This window comes from Drosophila arizonae, chromosome 4, assembly GCF_054131065.1.
Source record: "Drosophila arizonae isolate 15081-1271.41 chromosome 4, UAZ_ARI_1.0, whole genome shotgun sequence".
Lineage (NCBI taxonomy): Eukaryota > Metazoa > Arthropoda > Insecta > Diptera > Drosophilidae > Drosophila > Drosophila arizonae.
Genome location: NC_142924.1, coordinates 7677059 through 7694514, shown reverse-complemented (window position 1 = coordinate 7694514; position 17456 = coordinate 7677059). Strand labels below are relative to the sequence as shown.

Here is a 17456-nt window from a genome sequence, read left to right as displayed (position 1 = left end):
GTATATTACTTTTTATCACTAATATCATTTTTTTTACTCTCGGTTGCCTCCTCTTCATTTTTTTTATGATTTTTTTATGCTTTTCTGTTTTGTTTGCTGCTCAGTCGCGCTTCAGCTTTTTGGGCACTAACAATTAAAAGTAACGGCAGTTGACGCCACATTTAACGGTACATACGAGCAGCGAGTCTCTGTGTGAGTAAGAGTGCAGGTGTGTGTGTGAGTGTGCATGTGTGTATGTGTGTGTGATGAACTCTTAATAAAGAGATAGCCAGGTGTAAAATTAAATTTTATGTTGCAAAACAAAGAGAGAAAACGAATTGTGCACTTACACACACACACACACACCTGTCCTTAAGCGCTCAGTTCATTAATAGCTGGATTGCATGCAGTAACAACAATAAAAAAAAAGAAAAGAAAACAACTGTAAACAAAACACTTGACAAAAAAAGGAGAGGAGAGAGAGTGAAAAAGAAAGAGAGAAAAAGAGGATAAAGATTAAAAGGTTGCCTGATAGATAGATACCCTGTAAGAGCGAGAGAGAGAGAGAGAGAGAGAGAGAGAGAGAGAGAGAGAGAGTAATAGCAAGAGGGAGACAGAGATTTAAAACAGTAAGAGAGAAATAAATTAAGAGATGGAGACATACAGGGAGAGAGAGAGAGAGCTAGAGCAAAATACAGAAAACAAAGTAAAAATGTGGATGGGATCAGAAAAATTAAATCGAGCAAGAGTGAAGAGAGAGAGAGAGAGAGAGAGAGAGAGAGAGAGAGAGAGAGAGAGAGGGAGAGTGATTTAGAGATAGAGTGCGAAAGAGCGAGAGAAAGTGAAAGAGAAAGACTGACAGAGACAGACGCAAGGAAACGCATTTCCAATAGACGAAGGGTAAACAGAAACCAAATAACGATTTAGCTATTTGAGAGTCAAATCATTTGTGTGAATCGTCCTTCGAATGTGTTTCTAAACTGAGTATTCGGATAGGTCTATTAAGAACTTTTCGAACTGTGAGTGAAATTGAATTGAATTTGCTTTCGAGAACTCTCATTTGCAATCGTAGGGCGTGCGGGTGAGTGGGTGGGACAAGTGGGCGAGTGGGTGAGTGGGTGAGAGCGAAATCATTGCGCTTTTCTGTTTGTGGGGCTAACCGAAAAAATCTGCTTGCACCTCTTTGGCTCCACAGCTCGTTATCGTCTTTTCTGTAGGAGAACAACAAACGCAACAACAACAACAGTAACAACAACAACAACAACATGGGGAACTACAATTCCTTGTTGCTTGTTTGTTTTGCCAGGCCGCAGAGACAGCAAACAGCAGCAGCAGGAGCAGCAGGAGCAGCAAAAGTAGACAGACGTGTGTGAGAGTTGGGCGGGTGGGCGTGGCAGGCAGGCACTGCTTCCTGTCTGCATTTGTTGTCAACGACAGACGAGGCGAGGCGAGGCGAGGCGAATCGGAATGAGGCAAGCACTTTAGTTTGTGCACATTAAACGTGGCTGCCATGTGTACAATCAGCCATGCCCACACGCCTACACAGCCCGTGCTCTTATTCCTTTTCTTTTATTTCTTATAAAATTTGTAGTGAATTGCTCGTTTATTCATTAAATTACAAAGAAGCCAGCGAGTGAACAATACAATTTGCAATAGCTACAACTAAGAGAGGAAGGGAGAGAGGGAGAGAGATAGGGAGTGGGAGCAGGGGAGAATGCTCGCCCCCTCTTTGCCACCTACGGCCAGACAAATAGACAGCTCCTTCGACATTTGACAGTCGCAAAATGCGAAATACTAGTTGAAGTTTTTAGCCGGGCGCCAGCTCTTAAGCCGCTTAATTGCTGCCAAAACAGTGGAAAGGCACTTCAACTCTGGCATCGCCTCATAAATCCTACCCAGCTCCAGCAGCACGGGCAGAACCCGAGCGATGCGTGCGAAATAGTGCAGATCAAGCGAGGCGTTAATAAGCCCCCATGCAAGAGCAGCTGAGTATCTCGCATGCTGCTGAGAAAGCTTGTGTGTGTGTGTGAAATGTAGATGGGCAAGGAGAGAATTTCATGGAATGGAATGGTACTATTTGCTTGCAATTTAGCAGTTTGCAGTGAATCGATATATTTCATTGGCCAAATGTGACTGCAATATATGCAAATACCTCATTAGATAGACTCATTTATATACAATAGATCTAGCTAGCTCTTTCTCTCTCACTCCCTCTCTCTCCCTCTCTCTCTTTTCCTATCACTTTCTACACTCTGATCCACTCACCTGCCCACTTTTTGATTGATAGAAACTAGAGCCTCGAAATCGGTTCATGTAATATAAGAGTAGATAAAGTTATCGATAGGTTTTTCCGCTTCAATCGTTATCGATACCTCAGTTATTAATTCACATCTCTTCTTTCATATTTAGTTTAATATGAACTTTGATAGACAATTTTAGCTGTCAACTGATTCAGATCTTGAAGAGTCTCCCATTTCAAATAAAGGCAACTACTTTTAACCATTTATCGGGATACACATCTGTCGCAAAGTGAATCGTATAGCAGCATATTAGTTGGAGTAAATCCACTCTCACGCCCACTCTCAGCACGTAGTGCAGCTGTCATGGAGGCTGACAGGATAACAATGAAGCCTCGGTGTCTCGCTCTAGCTGAGGGGGTCAAGGCGTAGCGCACAATGGCAGGTTTTGTGCTAAGTGCATTGTTGTTAATGCGCCGGGCACAATTGAATGGTTCGCTCTCTGCCACTCAGTGAATAGAGTTTATTTATTATGTTAAGGGACGGCAGTCGAGCAGCTGTGGTAACTTTTTCTATTGCTCTTGCAGCTGGACGGACAGCATGGCGTATGCTTTACGTACGCTCCGAGTTCTGCTGCTTGCCGCAGCGAGCGTCGCTTTAGGCCCTTCGAGTGGCTCATTAGCGGGCAGCGAGACTGTGCAACTGACGCCAGCTGAGCGAGTGCTGGCCCAGGTGCCAGCAGCAGGTAAGCTTTACCTTTTTTTTTTCGGCTTCCCTTTTTCTGCTTTTCAGCTACCCACATGCAATTAGGGCTTGTTTATCACGCATACGCACTGTGCCGTGCCACTCGAATAGTAATTGCGAATGCGTATGTGAGTGCGCGAGTATGTGTGTGTGAGTGTGTGTGTGTGGCAAAAGTCAACGAATTCGTAATTGGTCTTTCGTTTTGCTGCATTTAGTTGGACCAGTTTTTTAGTTTTTGTGGGTCGCATCAGCGAGCAAAAACCCAAAAATAACTCAAGTATCATTCGCGAATTCCATGAGAGAGCGAGAGACGGCGATGGACGATATGCGGCACAGTGAAGACAGCCTAAGAGTGAATGACAAAAACCGAGAACAGATTGAAATGCTTAAATAAAAGAGCGAGAGAGGGAAAACGAGAGAGAGAAAGAGAGATTCGGCTGGAAAGGGAGAGAGGTTGAACTAACGTTGAGATTAAAACAAGGATAGAGAAAAGAAAATGCAGAGAAAAAGAGAGACGGAGAGAGATTGAGATTGTAAAAGGAGAAATAGAAAAAAAAAACTGATATTGAGGTATAGAGAGAGAGGGAGGAATTTAAAGAATCTCAGAGAGAGATATCAAGTATCAAAAATATGAATATTTAAGGGGACAGAGGCAAAGTTAGAGAGAAAAAGAAAGTGAGAAAGAGAGTGATATAAAGTGAGCGAAAAATTGCGATTTTAATGAAAAATTCATTAGTTGGAAGAACTTTACACTGCTCAAGTATCAACAACAGACTTTTCTGGTTAAAAAGATGCACATAGAAATAGTTTGAAGAGGACAAGGCGAGCTCAGTCCGTGGGGCAAGGGAACGAAGAACTTTACAAATTTTCTTGAAAAATATAAAAGCTAAGATTACAGTTGAAAAGTCTCTAACGGAACTCACAGAGCAAGTGCGTCTAACAAAGAATAGAAGGTTTCACCTGCTATTTGAACTCTAACAGAGTATTAGCACAGTCGTTTACATGGCAGGAGCAGTGCCTTTGCTTTCTCGTTTATTTAAATCTATTTGTGCGCCGATTTCATAAGAAATTTCTTTCCTATTCAACTTGAAACAGCTGAAGAGAAACTTTGTTTGCAACACTTGTTAGCAATGTGCTTGGTCTGCTATCATCTTGCCATCTTCTTATCTCTTCCGGTCTGCCCACTTAGCCAGTGCTCACTGTTGCTCCTGCTACGGCTGCTGTTGCTGTTGTTGTTGCTGTTGTTTGCATTTTGCTTCGTTCTCGACTATTTTTAGTCATTCGTCTCCTGTGCCACTTGACAATTGCTGTATCCGCTTAACTGTTGTTGTTGGCTGTTGCTGTTGTCGTAGCTGCTGTTGTTGTTGTTGCTGTTGACTGTTGTTGCCAGCCATGTGTGCTGCAGCGCGTTTGGCCCGCTTCCGTTGCAGCATTTTGATGTCGCGCTGGTGTCATTTGTCACGCATGCAATTGTTGTTGGTTTGCTTACAGCTGTTGCTGCTGCTGTTGCTGCTGCTGCTGCACGAGAGTGCAAGTCCGAGCTTATTCTTGGCATCATTAAGCGTCGCTGATAACACTTAACACAGTTATGCCACAGCATGTCGGCTAAATGGCAGCCAGTTGCCATTGGTGGGGTGAGCGAAAAGCAGCAAAAAATGTAAATATTTTTATGCAACAACTCGACGACAACAACAACAACAGCAACAACGGCAACAACAGCTAAGAAGAAACTCAACAACTTTCGCTTTTGGCTTTTTGTTTTCGCTTTCGCAGTTGTCTGACATTTTGGGTCAGTTGTCTCATTTATTTGGCGCTGCTCAACTTTAAATGTGATTTATTGCGTGGAAACAAAAGGAACAGCGAATTGGGGAAATGGAGAAGCTGAAACAGTAAACAGAAAGTGAAAAAATAGAAAAGAAGCAGAGAGACACATCCAGCGAAAGAGAGAGAGAGAGAGTGCAAAAGTTTTTTTGTGCGTTGAACATGGCGTATGATTAACGTCAACGAGTCGTATGCGTAATGAGTGCGGAAAGTTATAAACTGATTTTCAAAATGCAAAACGGACAAAAAACAAAGAACGAAGAAGTAGAGTAAGAGGAGGAGACAAACAAAAAACGGGCTGAGTGGAGACACATGGCGAACAGTTAATGTCCAATTATGAATAAATGCAGCAGAAAATGCAGAAGGATGCAGGAAAATTCAACTCGAATGGAATCAAGTGGAAAACTAGTTGAAGCACGGAAAGGCAAGGAAACAAGATTCGTTTCATTTGATAGGATAAGTTGAATTGCTTTCGCTTGATAATACTTGTTGAGTTGCAGTTGATGTTGATGCGGATGTTGATGAGAATCGCAGAGGGGGGCGTTGATTAAAAGTAAGTTTCATGCATGATATGAGATGTTTAAGAGGACGGCTCTTAACCAGATAATGTTTTTTATATGTGAGGGCTTACAGAGGTTTTTTGCTATGAGAATTGCAGAGAAAGGCGTTGGGTAAGTTGCGTAGCTTATAGGAAAGGCTTGCTTTAAATATATATATAAAATTTAGCAGCATAGCCATTTGATATCAAAAGCTTACTAAGTCAACGTTCATTATGAGAATTGCATAGAAGAGCTATAACAGCGTAATATAAGAGCCAATTTGAAGTCAAAAGTCAGCTACAAGACATATCTATATACATACATAAAAACTAAAATCGCAGTAGAGTCTTTGTCTACCCTTGGTTTTCCGGTTTGTAAGTACAACTATCCCTTTAGATTTTGTACTCAACGAAAGTCATTTTGGCCATCGCAATTGCTTTTTCATTTACCTTTTTCATTTTCGTTGCTCCTTTTCTTCGGCGTATATCTTTTGATTATCAAGCAATTTGATTTCCTTTCGCAGAGAGGACGAAAGCCTGTCTGCCTGCTTGCCTGGTCTCGCTTTTGTTTTCCCTTATCCTTTTTTTTTTGGTTTTTTTTGTTTTTGTTTTTGAGCTCAGCTCATCAGAGAGAATAACTTGAGTGTTCCGTTGATTGCCGGACTGCCGTCAATAGTTGGGCATAATGGGAGTGGAAGGCAATGGCAATGACGATGGCAATGGCAATGGTAATGGCAATGCCTTTTGTTTGGCCATCAAAGTCAGTTACTTGTCTAATGACTGCAATTTGATACGATTTATCAATGATTCATGTGCGCTTTTGCCAATCACCTGAAAGCGAACTAGCTTGCCCAGGCCAATACAATTCATAGCGAGTGCAATTGAGGGACTGACAGACAGACGGGCAATAAGCAGCTAAGTCAAAGTCAAAGAAAAATCTTAATGAGCTTCGCCATGAAGTGACTCGAGTGCTGCTTAGCAGACTCTGCTTAGATTTTCGATTTTCTTTCTTCTTCTTATTTTGGACATTTAAAAGCGAAGTATTTTTTTTTTTTTACTTATCGTCTGCTTCTCTTCCTTTTGTCTTTTAGCACGCAGCAGTTTTTTGCTCTACCAATTAGCCACGGCCATAAATTCTGGCAACTACCCCGGGCTGGCGCTGGAGGGGGAGCACGAGCAGGAGCTGGAGCAGGAGTTACTTGTAGAGCATCAAGTGGACTACAGCTGGCCGAACGCAATGCCAAATGAATTTCAGGTATGAGCCACTTAAATCCATATCGAGCACCGAATAAAGTCCCTGACCCTGCAAAGCAAAAAAAGAAAAAAACATAAATCACGCGCTTTTTACCCTCCTGCTTTAAGAGGGGGCATTTAAAACTTTTTCCGGCGCAGATGTCTGTCAGTGCAATGGGTTCAGAGGCACGTGACCACTTGCTGGACACGCTTCACTAACCAAAATTCCATTTACTAAAGCCAACGGGACTTATCAGCTCACTGCACTGAATTGTTCTCAAAAATATTTCAGCTGAGATATTGAAACGGAATACTTTATTTTGAGTGCTTTATATAGGGTTTTTCAATAAGGGCGGGTAGATGTTGAAATAGAATAAATAGAACCGTGTGGGCATATTGAGTTCATTAAAGAACCTGACTGATTAAGGGATAAGCTGAAAAAAATTGTAGAGATGTCATGAAGTATATATGGACATTGTGTGGTGACCTTGAGCGGGCGGTGACCTTGAGGGGGTGGTGACCTTGAGGCAGTGGGGGCCTTGAGAGGCGGTGTCCTTGAGGAGGCGGTGGCCTTGAGGGGGTGGTGACATTGAGGGAGTGGTGACCTTGAAGGGGTGGTGATCTTTAGGGGCAGTAAGCTTGAGGGGTCAAGGTCCCTTGAGGGGGCAGTGATCTTCAAGGGGCGGTGACCTTGAGGGGGTAGTGATCTTCAAGGGGCGGTGACCTTGAGGGGGTGGTGACCTTGAGAGGGCACAGACCTTGAGGGACGATGACCTTGAGAGGGCGATGAAAAAAAGAATTTTACTCTCACAAAAATAAATTTTAAAATTGATATTCATATACATTTGTGCTTATTGTATTGCCTCTTCATTAAAGCAATTCAGCTCGAGTACTGTCAATTAAAATACTTGTAAGCATTACAAATCAATTGGTATCTGGCATCTGCTGCTTTGGGGTAAAGTCCTTCGTATCGGCAGCGTTAATCGCTGTTATTGATTACTTATTGCTGCTGCAATCGCCCAGGTCCAATCAGCTCAACACTGCCACTGTAAAAAGCGATTTCTCCAAAGAAAACTTTCTAATTATTGCGCAGCATAAATGGATGTGAATGTGCCCTCTGGCCCTTGGCTTGGCCTGGCCTAGCCTAGCCTAACCTAACCTAACCTAGCTGGATGAAGCGGAAATGTTGTTGGACTTTGCTTTGATTTGGTTGGCTTTTTGCATTTCCAATGTTGAAGCTGCTCCCAGTCGGGCTCCTGCTACTGTGTTGCTCATATCCTCGGGACAGCTGCCTCAGCTGCAAGTATTTTTACATAACAACAACAACAACAACAACAACAATAACAACATCTGCTTTTATAGCTTGTTTGGCCCCAGCGGCCTCGCCTTGGCTAGTTAGTTTTTATTTCGAACGCTTCTTTAGTCTATTAAATATTCCATATTGATAAGCCAGCGTGCTTTAAATGCCTCACACCCCCACTTTTCTTGCTCTATGCTCTGCGTGGCTATTTACTTTTAATTTTCATATTTGACACTCGACGTTCCACGTTTTTGGCGCTACTAGAGCGGAGTGCGTGTCGTGTCACGATGCGTGTGTTGGCAACTGGAAGGATATGGTGATGGTGTCTTAATTTAGATCGATCTCTTCTATAGTTTTTGTTGTTTTTATTATTTGTATATTCCTTTGTGTTGTGTGGATTTTTATGTTATATAGATTATTAAATGTGACTGTTAATTGAATTGTTTAGCTGGTATACAGATTGTGCTGTTATCTATGTATAACATAGATGCGTATCATCATCTATGTTATTGAAATTGACTCGATATATATTTACCTTTGTCTGTTACGTAGATTCGACTGGTTTATGTTATATATACATATAATATATATACACACTGTGTTATATGGACTGTTATATGTGTTATACAACCTTGACTATAATGTCTATATGTCCGTTATATAAATTATTTTATTTAGTTCTGCTGCTATATGGTCTGTTATATGGACTGATATAACTGTCAGTCAAGGATGTATATCGACATGTCTGTTATATAGACTATGTAATATCGACTTAGCTGATATAATGTATGTATACTTATCCGTTTCCTTGTCTCTGTTATCTATACTGATATATCTGTTAGTCAAGGATGTACATATATCGTAATGATAAATAGACTTTATGTTATATCGACTCAGCTGCTATATATGTATGTATACTTATCCGTTTCTTTGTTTCTTTTATATAGTCTGTTATACAGACTCATCTGTTATAACAAATATACTTTAATACATGCTATGACAGAGGTTCTCTTTAAATTTCTTAAAAATGTTATTCCAACTCATATTTACATCTCCTAAGACACGACACGCTCTCATCTCTGGCTGCTCATTAAACGGCTGCTGCGAATGTCTACGCAAGCTGCTTGAAATCCAGCTGCATTTGCTCCTGCTGCTGATGCTGCTGCTGCTGCTGCTGCCTGTCTTTAATGTGGCTTTGCGTTGCGCTCTTGCCAAATTGCCGAGTTGCTAGTTTGCAGGCACGTCCAAGTCCTTGACTCGATGGAAAAAAAAAGATGAACAAGGGTATACACCAGGGATTACTTTGCTTAATTCAACTGCAAATGAAAAGTGTTTGTTCGGTAAATTCAATCTTGCCAGCATCTTGTTGACGTTGTCATTACGCCTCGGCACTGAGAGAGCTGAGCTCTGTAGCTGTAGCTGTAGCTTTAGCTGTGGCTGTAGCTGAGACTGGCTCTGATTCAGCTTCAGGTTATGGTTATGTGTGTGGCAGCCAGCTGCATGGGCTGCTCGCCCTCTCTGCGAGTTCATCAAAGCGTAATCTGCACAAAATGGCGGCATTTCCTCTCACCCTCACACACAAACAAGAAAAAAAAACCAAAAAAAGGAAAACGAAATGGCAGCAACTTTAAGCTAACTATGCGTCCTTGAGCCTGTTTGGAGCCCAACCCTCGCCGGCTTCTATCTAATGGAGTCATAATTCTTCAGCTCGTTAGCAGCAAATACATGCAACGTAAATATGCCCCAAAAAGGCAGCGGCAGCAGCAGCAGGAAGCAGCATGCCACACATTTTTCGGCTGTCTCACATTTTTGCATGCCCAGCGAAATATTTGGCAGGCTCTTTGAGTCGCTTGACTCGAAGGCGAAAGGATTTGTTTTCAGGTAGACAGGGTAACTGGCAGTCGTGCATGCCCCTCTGGCCAGTGTATTAAGCCCTTATTCTGTGTTGGCCCACTGACAAGTTGCTTAATTGAAAAGTGTTTTGTTCGGCTGGCACCTGCTTCCAGCTGCTGATTCGGCATTCAATAATTTGCCTTTATTTATGCATGGCATCTAACATAACAAAAAAGAGGGACACACCGTGGAAAAGGGCGAGAGAAAGAGGGAGAGTGAGTAAAAAAAGGACATCATATAGAAGAGGACAATTTTTCAAGGGTCTTCCGCTTGGTTGTTGCTCGCCTTCCGGCTTCAGCCCTCAAGCCACTTCCTATAGCCATCTCTCTCTCTCTATCTATCTCTCTCTCTCTCTCTCTCTCTCTCGCTCTGCCTATCCCCCTCTCTCTCTCTCTCTCGCCACACACACACACATACAGCAGCCTTCGCTTGCCTGCCATAAATAATTATGTTGTTCTTAGATAGCTGCTGTTGCTTTCTCTTCCTGCTTCTTCCTCCTTTCCTCCCTGCTCCCTCCTCCTTCTTTAGCTTTTGCTTGGGAAAAATTGTTGCAATAATTATCACATTTTTCACGTCGTCATTTTTCATGCACTCAGCAAACGACGCTCGAAAATCTCTTGTGACAGTTTCTTGCCCATAATTAAACGGACATGGGCGTGCCACGCCCATACACACACAAGCTGTCACTTGCTTTATGACAGACATTAGCGCGATAAGCATTTCTTTTACCATTTTGATACCCGCTCATGGAGTGAAGGGAGTATATTGGTTTTATGCCTTATGCCTCAGTTCTTCTTTCTTTAGCTAGAGAAACTATTATTAAGGTAGATCATAGTCCTATTAACAAATACATTTTTTCTCCCCAGCTTGAGCGCGCATCAGGCAGTCAGTCATGCTGCACTGCAATTACTTTGTTGTTCGCTTTTTATGTATTTTTAATTAACTTTCGTGTTGTTTGCTTGCCGCATAATTCCATCAACACTGAACAAATTGACAAAATCAAAAGCTGCACTCGACTGCGCCTAATCGGATCCGGGATCACGAGTCCAGCTGCTGCTGTCGACTCCTGCTCCAAGGTCTGCTGCTGCTGCTGCTCCTGTCTCTAGTAGTTCAGCTGCTGTGCTCTGTGTGTGTCTCAAGTGTTTGTCTGTCTAATTGGCAAATTTTAATTAGCTCGTCAGTGATGCTTAACAAAATGTCCAAGTGTTTGCTCGACTGCCCCGTAGATTTATGCCCCTGGGTCTCCATCTATCTCTATCTCTCTCTGTCTCGGATATTTCGGGTAACGCATTCACCAAGATCGCTTGCAACGTGCACTAGCACAATTTATCGACTGCAGTTTGTCGACCCGCATCGCAACGCAGCTTTGCTGGCTTACTGCAAACAGTGCTGCGTTTACCTTGCTGTGAGTGCAGCATACGCTCTCAGCTAGCCACACACCTTGATGCAACAGCAGCAGCGATAGCAGCAGCAGCAGCAGCAACAGCAGACGGAGCCGGAGAAGTTTGAAAATTTTTCAAGCGTGTTAATTACGGAAAGTAGAACGGATATTGTTGCACTATTTTATATAGTCTATATATATTATATATTTTATATATATTATTGCTGTTTCTCATTATTTATATGATATTGGCTGAAGATATGAAGCTGAAGACTATGACTAATTAGATAATCTATAGAATTGTGATTAGTATTTTTCTATATTATACATCTGTACAGTTAATAAATATGAATAATAAAGAATATTAATAAAGAGTGAAAATAGAATAAAAAAAATCTTTATAGAAAACCTAATTAAGTTTTTAATATATTAATTTAGATTTCAGGCAAGTGCTGAAGAAGATTTTTTTTTGATTATTCACATATCTTGAATTCAAAAATTCAGATGTTTAATTTACTTAAAATAATAGCTGTGGATACTCAAAAATATCTAATTAAAATTTAGTTTGAATAAATAAAAAATATATAAAATAAATATACTATATTTCGTTTGCCTTCAAGGTCCATTTGCTCTACATAGTAGATCTACCTTTGCTCAAAACCTTTCAACAATTCACTCGCACAACTCTTCAAGTTACCCAGTGCTCTGGCTACTGACTTATATCTTGAGCGTGTGTGTGTGTGTGTGAGGGAGAGAGAGTACTTAAAACATAGCTTAAACGCGTTGACACTGCTAGCAACAGCTTTCAATTAACTAGCTGTCGACGCTTGCTTCCCTTTTAATTAGCAACAAAAAAATATAAGAAGATGAAGAAATCTTGAACATTCTTTTTATTTTTATTCCTTCTTTCTGCTATTTAGCTGCGCTTTGCACTCAGCTCCTTTATTAATTTCATTTTCTGTTGTTGCGCTGCAGAAACGGGGCATTGCTCATACGCCGCGTTGTGCAGGAAATTAAGTTTTTGTGACATAACGTTTCGCTCTTAATGAATCATGATTTGCTTTTCTTATGTTTTTCCTTCTGATTGCAGTTTATGTCGGTCTACGAAGATTTTCCGCTACAATTCCAAAACTGGCTAATGGACGGCTATGGCCTGAGCGTGCAGGACGTCTATCAGAGCTGGCCCCGAGCTGCAGCTGCAGCGCGTTCTGCCCAGCGGCAGTTGTGCAATGACCGCGGCGAATGCTACGATGTGGCCGAAATTTTGGCTGCGTGTTGTCCATTTTGAGTTTAAGTTAAGTAAGCTCGCAAATATAAACACATACTCGACATGATTAAAAGAATGATATATATAAATATGGCTGTGCGCGGTTACGGCGGGCTTTACGGGCAGCAATCATTGGTGACCAGACCCGGGGCCGAGTGTCCGCAACGTGGCCATTAAATGTTGTTGCTGTGGTTTTCCTCTCGGTCTCACACAGGCAAATAATCGAAGTCCCAGCTGCCGTTGCTGTCGACTCCAGCGACAGTTGTGGTGGCCATGATGGCCATAACGATGCCCTGCAATCAGGCCATGTGTTTGGGGTGTATACGAAGTCTAGGTCTATGGCTTATAATATTAAAGATCATAGAGTAGCATATAATGCTACATTTATTAAGTCTCATATAACTCATATTCTAGCTGTTCACTTTTGTAGGGTATTTACAACCGATCAATGATGAAAGATAAGACTACATTTCTCATTTCTCATTTGAATATAATCGGCTTGAATGAGGAATTATGATTATATTTAACTTGCATAATAGACTCCTATCATCCAGCTAAGCTCTTAGGCAATCAGTTTTCCAGGGTATCCTTTAGTCAAGCTTTCTATCAGCTCATCCCATGAGCTATCATAAAAAGTCAATTAAGCTGTCAAATACAATGCCCTTTAAAGAACCTTGAATACTTGCCGAGTTGCAGCTCAGTTTACAGGGTATTCGCTGGCTGCCGCCTTCCATATGTTATTCGGTCCGTGTTTGTTTGCACGCTGAGCTTTTTATGCGCGGCAGCAATCAGTGGCATGAATGTTCAAATGCGTGCAACAATAAAAAGGAGACAATGGCAATAGCAGCAACACGAATTGTTGCAACAGCAACAGCAGCAAAAGCGAAAAATCAACATTCAACAGCCCAAAAAAAGCAACAGCAACTTTTCCGTTCGAATACCCTGCAAGAGATGTGATAAAAGGGAGTGAATGGCATGAACAAAGCAAATGCAGAAATTATAACAAATGCAGAGAGTTGAAAATTGTAAAGGGTATTTCGTGGTCGTGCATGCTCGCCTAATGCGCATTGTTTGCCATTCTTTTTTCGGTTTTGCATTGTTTTTTATCCGTCTCCGGTACGGAACTGTTTTTGTTGTCGGGCAATGTGATTTTCGGCGTGAAATTTTATTCAATCTCTACGGATGCAGGCCAATGCGCGCTGCCCAACAGTCCATTGATTCGCTGATGGACCATTTCGTGGATAGAGTGCAAAGTCAACAAGGACGAACCACTATCACCTGCCAGACGAAGACTCCATACACTTGCGCACCTATCTATACATATTAACTATATTAACTAGGGACAACTGCCGAAAGCTTTTCAATTGCAGGACAACTCAACAGATCAAGAAAATATATAAAATAAATATACATATATTGAAGTCCATATATTTTATATAGTGTGTTACATATTGCTTAATAAATTCATAATACCTTGTTAATATTAGTAATCGCCTCTGTAATACGAAATTTATATGAGTTTTTGTAAAGTTTCTTGTTTTGTTGATATTTTTGTAGAAACTTTTTTACGTTTTTGTTTTCGAAATGGCTTTTAATTGATAACATTGTTTCCATATATTGTCTACATATGTTGTTGCAATCATGCGCGCTATTTATATAGCACTTATTAAGGCCTTTCCGGTATGGAAGCGAGGCTTTTTATGCTCTTAGCTGAATAGCCAAATGAGAGGTATTTCATTTAGGTAAAAGATAGTAGTCTCTATAAGGTATATGTGTTTATATGTTATTGGGTACTTGAAATTTTCTTCCTAGTACTGTGAGTAGATCTACCTTATTCATTCTCCATAACTCTGCCATTTCATTCTCATTGCTATTACTGCCATTCTCATTATCATTCTCCTTAATAATACGTCTCTCTCTCTTTCTCTCCCTCTCTACCTCCCTCTCTGTCTCTCCTTCTTCTCATCTCTTCCCTGTTATCCTCTGTCACTTATACTTTTCATGCTCATGCTAGATTCTACTACTCTCTTTCTCTCTCTTTCTCTTTTCATCTCCCTCCTTCATATTCTGTCTCTATTTTTAGTTCCACAGTCTTTTACCCTCTTTATATTTTCCTTCTCCTGCCTCGCCATCATTTTGTTGTCCACTTTTATTGATATTGTCATTTTTCATTTATTTAATATGTATTTTCATTTTTTCAGATCATTTGATTGAGATACACAGTGCAATTTGTATTTGTTCAATGCGCAAATTTGTCAATTATCTTCCTGTTCGAGCCGCATTTTGTATTCAATTAAGTGAGCCGCGAGTTTATTCAACATTTTCCCATTTTTTTCATGACTCACCATCAAATGATGCACATAAAAAGTAAAAGAGAAAAAAAAAAGAGAAATATAAAAAGAATTTATAAAAACAAAAATCATTCGGTTGCCAAGCGAATATACAAATAATTGCTTTTTACCTTTTGCAGCTAAAGCAGTTGCCCATTCGTTTGTCCCCCAGTTAATCGAATCGAAATAAAAGAAAAATAATAACATAAAAAAAGAAAACAATTTTGTTGTTTATATTTGTTTAAAGAATATTGAATACGAAGTTTTTTCTTCTGCAAATTATTTAAAATATTATTTGTGCATACAAATTCATGTGCTGCATATGAAATTTTATTGAAAAGGGACAGAATTTGTGTGTGAGAGAGAGAGAGAGAGAGAGAGAGAGATAGCAGTAGATATGCTTGGCATATAAAGGGAATTCATTGAGCTGTTTTTGTAGAGTATTCGCATGAAAAAATTTTTGTAAAGCTCTATTTTAATTTAATTAAGTTTAACATTATTTATTAATTCCCTGTTGTCGAGCTCGAACTGTGACTAATAGCAATTTGTTTGAGTGCCACTGCCAGTTCCAGTTCCAGTTCCAGTTCCAGCAGCCAACATGTTATGCGGGATATGTAATGCATGTAAACGATATTGCTTCACTCAACTGTCAGGCGGCATTAAATAATATTTTGCACTCAAAATGTGCCCAAAGAAAGGTGAGCTAAGAGAGAGAGAGAGAGAGATGGCATGGGAGTGCGAGCGAGATTGTGTGTGGGGCTGATGATAACTGCGAGAGAGAAGGAGACTAAAATAGAGGCTGAGCTGGAGCTTGGCACAGAGACCTGGGCACACAACGACACAGACTCTGAACGGATGGTGGGGGGAGGGGGATGGGGCATCGTCATGGAGCTGTGACATTTTTGACTGCACGCCAGCAGCAAAAAGCCGCCCAGCACAGGCAGCCAGGGAGGGAGACAAAGCGACAGACCGCCAGAGCGCCAGCCAGACAGACACGAATGTCATCTGCTTTATTATGTAACATACGGCATATTAACTAACGGCGTATTTAATATTTTAAGCAAACTACACACAGCTTCGAGCTTCGAGCTCCGAGCTTGGCATTGAAATTGTGCAAAAATATGAATTTTACATTTTGACAATTGCATGAGCTGTTGGGGCAAACTCTGAAGGTTAGCTAGCAACTAATGATATTACACTCAAGTGCGGACCATGGCCTGTATAATGAAGCTGAGGAAATTGAAATTGATGTGGGGGCAACACAGAAATTCTGATTGGCTCGAAGCCAAAGTCAATAAGGGACTCGAAGCAATGCGATTTGGGCGTGTGGATTTGGGTTTGTGAAACTTGTTTTCTAAATGTTCCATTTATGGATATTCAAATATAGTCTATAATCGCAGCGAATATCAAATTTTTATATGTAGGTTTATGGCTTAAAACATGTTGCTGACGTTGATTAGGCCGCGTAAAACTGGTTTCTAAAAATATTTTGATTATAGTTTAAAGATTTGTTTGATTAGTAAATGTAGTGAAATAATAATAGAAGAGGAAGTATAAGTGTTATTAAATGAAATGAAATTAATAAATAAAATATATATAAGATATCCCAAGTTTAGCTCTTTCGCAAGCAGCTTTAAGCCTGCTTCTATCTTTAGCTAAGTAGCTTAAGCAATTATACTATATACACACAGCTTTCTGCAAGTCACTCGAGCGAAATGCCATCAATCAAGCTATTCAAGTACGCTCAAACAAATAATAAAGAGTATTCGCATTAGCTCCATGTATGTATCAAAGCCCACTTAACCTTATCTAGCAATTCACTTAATGAGACTTGACGTTTTTAGGCCATTTAAATGCAGAATGAATTGAGTTTGTTACGAAATATATGTAGGATTATTTTTGTATTTGTAGCCTTGCCAATCAGCTGTAAGTGTCCTGCTTTATATTCAAAATTCAAGTTATTTTTTGATTTAGCCAACTTTAGCTGAGCTTTCAATGCTGCCGACAGCCGAGGCTAACAATGCCAATTGGGTCGTACCTTTTTATGCCATTAGCCATTTACCTGCTGCCTCGGCTGTTGCCTCTGCTGACGTGAACGTGCCCGAAATGCGGGCATCAATAATTTTAGCACTGTTTATTATGCAGATAAACAAAATGGCGGCCAGACACACACACACAGGCACACAAACACATATGCATATATACACAGTGAGGTCTTGGCCTTGCCTTGACTAAACTTGGCTGACACAGCATAAAGTTAGCTCTGTTCTGGGCAAGGGTCAATGGGGGAAGTCGGCAACAGTTGCTAGCAATCATCTAGGCTGTTACCTTATTACAACAACAATAACAACAACAACAACAACGACAACAACAAAGAGGTAGCAAAACTTTGCCATTACGACAATGGGAGTTATCTGGCAGTAAATACATAATCTGCTTGCTGCTGCAGTTCCCAAAAGTGAATAGGCCTCTCGGAGTCCGTCGCCATCCCCTCGTCCACCTCTCCTCCTCCCCTGTCGCGGGCTGTGCCTGTGCACCTTGAATAGGGATTTATTTTTATTGCCACGTCGCTTGCTTTGCTTCCTCCTTTTTTCTGTCTGTCTGTGTATGTGTGTGTATGTGTGTGTTCGTTGACTGTGTATTAAGGGTTAAGCAGGTGCTTTATAAAACATACGCAGCTTCGCACGGCACGCCGTAACTGCAACTAAAAACCCTAAAGGCCCAATCCAATTG

General features: G+C 40.9%; 1 protein-coding gene across 3 annotated transcripts; it reads left to right on the top strand.

Annotated features, from left to right (window-relative positions):
• The first annotated feature begins 67 nt into the window (after window positions 1-67).
• LOC108612975 (uncharacterized) lies at window positions 68-12482 on the top strand. 3 transcript variants are annotated; one of them, XM_089468446.1, is made up of 4 exons: window positions 68-192; window positions 2804-2961; window positions 6411-6574; window positions 12217-12482. In XM_089468446.1, exons 2-4 carry the CDS (start codon window positions 2817-2819, stop codon window positions 12412-12414), a joined length of 507 nt encoding a protein of 168 aa, XP_089324572.1. In that variant the 5' UTR covers window positions 68-192; window positions 2804-2816; the 3' UTR covers window positions 12415-12482. The 3 variants fall into 3 exon arrangements, with proteins under 3 accessions (XP_089324572.1, XP_089324573.1, XP_089324574.1); XM_089468447.1 differs by having other exon boundaries at window positions 81-167; XM_089468448.1 differs by having other exon boundaries at window positions 97-208.
• The last annotated feature ends 4974 nt before the right edge of the window (window positions 12483-17456 follow it).